Source organism: Rhinoderma darwinii, chromosome 2, assembly GCF_050947455.1.
Source record: "Rhinoderma darwinii isolate aRhiDar2 chromosome 2, aRhiDar2.hap1, whole genome shotgun sequence".
Classification (NCBI taxonomy): Eukaryota; Metazoa; Chordata; class Amphibia; order Anura; family Rhinodermatidae; genus Rhinoderma; species Rhinoderma darwinii.
The window spans coordinates 425,473,823-425,479,822 of NC_134688.1; the positions used below are offsets into that span (position 1 = coordinate 425,473,823).

A 6,000-nucleotide genomic window follows, 5' to 3' on the forward strand; every position below is an offset into this window, starting at 1 on the left:
AATGTATAGGGCACAGTATTGGAAAATTAATGGATTCTGCACAAATTGACAAAAGCATACTCCGCAATGTAAGAAGGAACGCATACAAATATAGGATAGTGGCATAATCCCTTCCGTACTGCGAGGTCATCACTAATGAACGGGATTGGATTAACTGGCACAGACTGTAACCAGCTACATGTGCCAGCTTTCCTGGTATAGTGTTCCCAGCCAAATTAGCAATGCAGTGCAGTGACAATGACTTGTTGTCCCAGCTTTCCCAGAACGTTTCAGTGCTACAAAGAAACGCCAGAGCGAGCCCTGACCTGAGTGAGACCATTGTATCATACCGAGAAGCACAAATAATTGCTGCATTGTGTGTTAATAAGTCTTATGTAACAACCTGCGGAGAAACGAATGTTACCCTTATACCCACAATTCTTCATCATGACTGCTTATGGTTGTATCCTAGAGATACTTGAGACGCCTTCCAAAGAACAGAATCATTGGTTAATTTTCAGATCTAGATAACATAATAGCGCACAACGTCTGACAACAGTCAAACTTATCAGGGAACCGCGTCCCCAACCATATCGGATAATAGATCACCTGCTCCCATCTACTGTACCCGTCAGCCGCTGTGGCATGCTCCAACAGAGGTCGTATTACGGCTCTATTCTCCACTAGAAGCATTGATATTACGAGAGAAGGACCCTGGTATACTGCGGCACATGGGGTCCCTACAGCTCCATAATACAGAGACGCAGATACCCCTACTGCCCACAGCTCTAATACACGTGGGTGCAGCCTGACCATCACCCAACAGTAAATTTCAGGGAACCGAAATGTTATAATTTAGCCAAGCACACATGTTTATGGGGGGGGCGGGGGTGAACAATCGTTCGGTCAAGAGCTATTTAGAGAGGTTGTGTCATAACAGACATTTAAGGGTATGCCATAAATATCTGATAGGTGTGGGACCCAGAGGTGGGGCCTGCATCTAACTTTTGAACAAGGGAGCCCCGACCCGACTGGTGAGACGTACGCTGGTCGTCGCATCCAGGAGGAGCATCAATGCAGAGCAGAATGGGTTTTTCGGACACAGCCGAGCTCGCTGAGCCACGCTGTATCGTGAAAATTCCTCCTGCAAAATCTGCTCCAGGCATTTTTTGCAGTGGTTTGACAAAAACATATCAAAACACTCGTCGAGGCGTTTTTTTTCCGTCACCCACTGATCAAAATGGAGTTTTAGAGGCGGCAACCGCCTCAAGATAGGTCATGTCGCTTCTTTTTACCGCGAGGCGGTTTTTCCGCTTGCAGTAAAAAACCGCCTCCGCCTCCCATTGAAATCAATGGGAGGCATTTGCGGACGTCTTTTGACGAGTTTTGCGTAGCGGTTTCCGCGCCAAAAAACTCAGTGTGAACAGGGCCTAACAGTCATAGAAGTGAGTGTTTGCATAGTTCACACGTGCATATTAGTTTCATTTGTAATCATCTGTATTTCTCCCACATTACACAATAGTGCAAAAAAAATGTTAAACCTTTAACATAAAACGGAAATACAGACAATTTAGAACACGATGTCTAGATGTCCAGAGAGCTCCATTAGCCTGACGGAGGTCAAAAGAGTGACGTCCTGGCCTCTGTCAGATTGGTATAACTTCAGTATAAAGTACCTTTTTTTTTTTTTTTAAAGTATAGGAATAATGTAGCATATACCGCGTGATATACATTTTTTTTTTTTTTAACATGGGAGCCTATGGGTGATGTATGCTTAACGTTACAGGCATACATTTAATGTATGCGTCAGGAAGCTCCAGTGATGTCACTCTCCATATTTGGACAGTTATGTCAGAAACTTCCCGATTCAGAGAGGGCTTCATAGCAGACCCTGGATCGGCATTCCAAGAGCTTTCCCTTTCTGAATCTTGATGTTCTTCCCGGCATCACTGCCCATATAAATACAGTCACATCAGCAGCTTCCTCAGGGCAGAGTGAAAGCAGCCAAATTCAGCAGGAGCATACCCCTGGCCGCCCCAGCCTTCAAGTAGCAGATGAATAGAGGAAGACCTGTCCCTGCAGCTCCATCCTTCACCGGGGAACGTTCAGTGTGTCTGGCCTCTGTCTTGGGAACTCTGGCCCTGGGAAAGCCTCTGACGTCACTTCTCATATATAGACAGTGACGTCAGCCGCTTCCTACGGCTGGAGTCCCTATTTTGTGCTACGAGAGGTGGAGGGGCTGTATAGCGACATAACCTATTGTATGCCTCTACAGCGGAATACGTTGCAGCCCTCTTTCGGAGGTATCCGATGAAAGGCTCCAAACATGATGTGAAGGGATTCTAAGACTGAGTTCACACACAACAATGTACACAGGTATTCCCCCGATGTGGTCTTCTTTGTCAATTAAATAGGGTTACTAAGTTTTAACAAGCGATCTTTGTTGTCGAAGGAATTGGAATGAAATGTTAATTTTCTTATTATGGTCTATGGTACTTCATGGGAGCCTTAAAATTAAGGTGGCCAAACACATTAGAATAACGTCAGCAAGATCCTTCAATCATCGAATACATATTGGAGCCTACCGACTCCCCCCAAAGGCATATCGGGTGAGAAAAAGATCGAGCCGTATTTTCAGACTTTTTTTGGGGTCGTAAAAGCCCCGAAACACGGCCTGGGGGCTGCATGCCTCCAAATATCGGCCTATTGATTTCAATAGTAAAATCGTCCCCATGGGGTGTTTTCTACGCGCCGTTTGTAAAACCAGCACGTAAAAAAGTCCTGTAAAAAAGTGCATTTCACTTCTTGAGCCGTTTTTGGAGGCGCTTTTCATTGTCTCAAAAAAAACAGCTTTAAAAACGGCCATATAAAAAACGCTTGATGCTTTAAAAACGGCTGAAAATCAGAGGCTGTTTTCCCTTGAAAACAGCTCCGTATTTTACAGACGTCTTTTGTTTGCCGTGTGAACATACCCTAAGGGGTCAGATATAGAAGGTGTATGGCCAGATTAAGGTTTAATAGACAGGTTAGTTCTTATGAAAGCGTAAATGAATGCGTATGCTTCCATTTCACGTGCAATAAGGATTGCTGCCGCTACCAGCCCCTGAGGGCATCAACTGGGCCTGAAATGCTTCAGTCGTAGAGGTCATTGGCCCCTATGAAGAGCAGATGGGTGTGCGCACAGTGAACGCGCTAGAAGAGAGAGTGGATGTCAGGGGCACATGCGGTCACTGTGTGCCAGTCTTCTGCTTCCCACAGTGTTCAATGACCTCCACAATGTGAGCATTTCTGCTGCCTGCATGGAGTATAGGAAGGAAAGGTGACAACAAAGCAAACACAAATGTACACACAGTTATTGTTATACCTGGGATTCTTTATAAAGTCAACCAGATAGAGAACAAAGAGCTAAACATGCAGCGATACAGACATGATATGACATACACTAGGGATAGGAGAGAAATCCATGCACTCCCTGGAGGCAGATAGACATGACGCCATATGTATGCACATTATACCCAGCATCTGACAGACACATCAAGCCAACAATGTGCCAGCAGTGACTTCATTCTTCACAGATAACAGAGAAACCGGCCCTAAAAACAAAACCCACAGGGGTCTTGTGTAGAATTTGTCTTCTGGACTTCTCAGTTGTGCGCAGAAAACGTCTCAGGAGCGTGTGGAATATGTTGCACAGGAACATTTACCGTTGTTGTAGAATTCCGACAAAATGTTTCATGAACACGACTCAAAACGGCCGACATATTTAAGAAGCTTTTGTCACGAGTGTCAAAACTACATAAAAAAAATAATCACTCAACTACTTTTATGCGCATGAGGCAAGTATATCCGCCATTTTTAAAAACTGATCTTTCCCAAGACGGACATTGTATACCTCAGCCCCACATTGTGTTTCTCAGTGGTAAAGGATTTGATACGTAATGGAGCCACTACTGAAAATCCACCAACAGTATAACCATAGCAGAGCTGAGTCTGTCTGATGCAGCAGAGAGGAGTTTCTCCTCAACTCATCATGCGTTATCTAGTTTTCCATAGAACGGCCGGTAAACTTACTGCATTACCGTAAAGCGCCACTGAACAAAGTCAGCCGTTATAAAAGTGCACCAATATCAATTGTGGTGTGAATATCTCAGTTATATGCAATGAAGTTTCTCAGAACTGGAGAAGTTAGATAAAGTAGTGATTAGGAGGGCGGACATATTTCTGGACTCCTTTCAGTCATCCAAATGAAAAAAAAAACACAACCGTACATCTTTACCCAGCCTGAAATGACTGATAACAGGTAACAACAAAAATGACATTCACCTGTACAACAAATGGAGATAAGAAACTTTAGAGGAAAAGAATTGGCACAGTTTTGCAATGCTTTTTTTTGCAAGCGTCAGAGGTCTTACCTGCAAAAAACGCACTTTCATACGCAGTGAATCTGCATGCGGTCACAGTTTTTGGATGTACCTCGGCCGATGCGTATGGCCTTACCCTGAGTTTGGTGTTTAACCCCGTGAAATATAAAAGTTCGCAAGCAAACAGCCCCAAAATACTAATTCAGCTCTGCTACATCTGTATCTTCAATGCACTTCATAGTGAATTTTCATATAGAGCTCACTAAGATTAATGATCAAGTCTATTGTATCTGATAAACGCTCCTATAGATTTCAGTGTATCGTATGTGATCGTTTCATCACTAACGATTGTCATTATGAGGGTTATTGGTCATGTCACCTATGGCCACTTCACTGCAGCCCCACAGGTGGAGATGTCACTCACAGCAGAAGTTTGACACCTGGCAAGTCTTGTAGACCAGTCATCAGTTTCCCAACAATTTTGCATGCGATCGCCTTGGAGCCATAGTGGTCATGATTGCGGTTACGTTGGTTCATTGGTCGGATTAGACAGGTTACATCTATGGCGGATAGTACACTCACTGCTGGGGGGTGAAGAGTGGCACCACTGGTGGAAGGTTATCTCTGCAGAAGTTTATCACCAGGCGGATATAGGATTTGTTCTTACATGCACAAGACACCAGCAAGGACTATACGTGCAGAATAATGCACTAAAGGCCTATGACATGCCCCTGATGTGAGGCCCAACAGAAGTAGGGCATGGGGGCGCAGGAGAGGAGGCCAGCTGCCTGGCATGGGTTGTCTTACCTGGGGCACTGCAGTCTGCACACACCTCGCCCCTCTGCACCTTCCGAGACATCCTCAGAGGAGAGGAGGGGATCACCTTCTGAGCCAGGGTGCTGTCCTGTGCTGCACCAGTCCTGAGAAAGCCGGGGAGATGCTGCTGTACGGCGGGCACCGGGGAGAGGAGGGCACCTCCCCGCAGCCTGCTGCACTATTATTATCCTGCCGATGATGATTATTATAATATATCAGGGGCTATGATGTCCCCTGTCTCTATCTCTGCAGCTCACCCTGGGCTGAGTGTATCGGCTGCAGGAAACTGATAGAAGCCCTGCCCATCCAACAGGAGGGGCCATATCCCAAGCTTCACCCCCAGGGGATGGGAAAAGGAAATGGGAGAGAGCAAGAGGAGGAGGAGGAGGAGCAGGAGGAAGAGGACGGAGCACAAGGAGACGGGCAGTGCTGTACACTGGTAGTAAACACTGGTGCCCGGCGCCTCCCTGTCACTGATACATGTAGGAGACCAGCTGTGCTGCGCCGCTGATCTCCATGTCACTTATACGTGTAGGAGACTAGCAGTGCACTGCCGCTGATCTCCATGTCACTGATACATGTGTGAGAATAGCAGTGCTGCGCCGCTGATCTCCATGTCACTGATACATGTAGGAGACCAGCAGTGCTGCGCCGCTGATCTCCATGTCACTGATACATGTAGGAGACTAGCAGTGCACTGCCGCTGATCTCCATGTCACTGATACATGTAGGAGACTAGCAGTTCTGCAACGCTGATCTCCCTGTCACGATGCATATACATGTAGAAGACTAGTAGTGCTGCTGCACTTATCTCCATTTCACTGATATATATAGATGTAGAAGA

The 6,000-nt window shown here is 45.9% G+C and overlaps 1 protein-coding gene across 6 annotated transcripts in view; it reads right to left on the reverse strand.

Moving 5' to 3' along the window:
• The window catches only part of GIT1 (GIT ArfGAP 1), a 130,591-nt gene extending 125,128 nt beyond the window's left edge, over positions 1–5,463 (reverse strand). For all 6 annotated transcript variants that reach the window (XM_075854312.1, XM_075854314.1, XM_075854313.1 and 3 more), the window contains exon 1: positions 5,148–5,463. In XM_075854312.1, the coding sequence (XP_075710427.1) occupies positions 5,148–5,199 (52 nt within the window). In that variant the 5' untranslated portion in view covers positions 5,200–5,463. The remainder of the gene's footprint in view (positions 1–5,147) is intronic.
• Between the last annotated feature and the right edge of the window lie 537 nt (positions 5,464–6,000).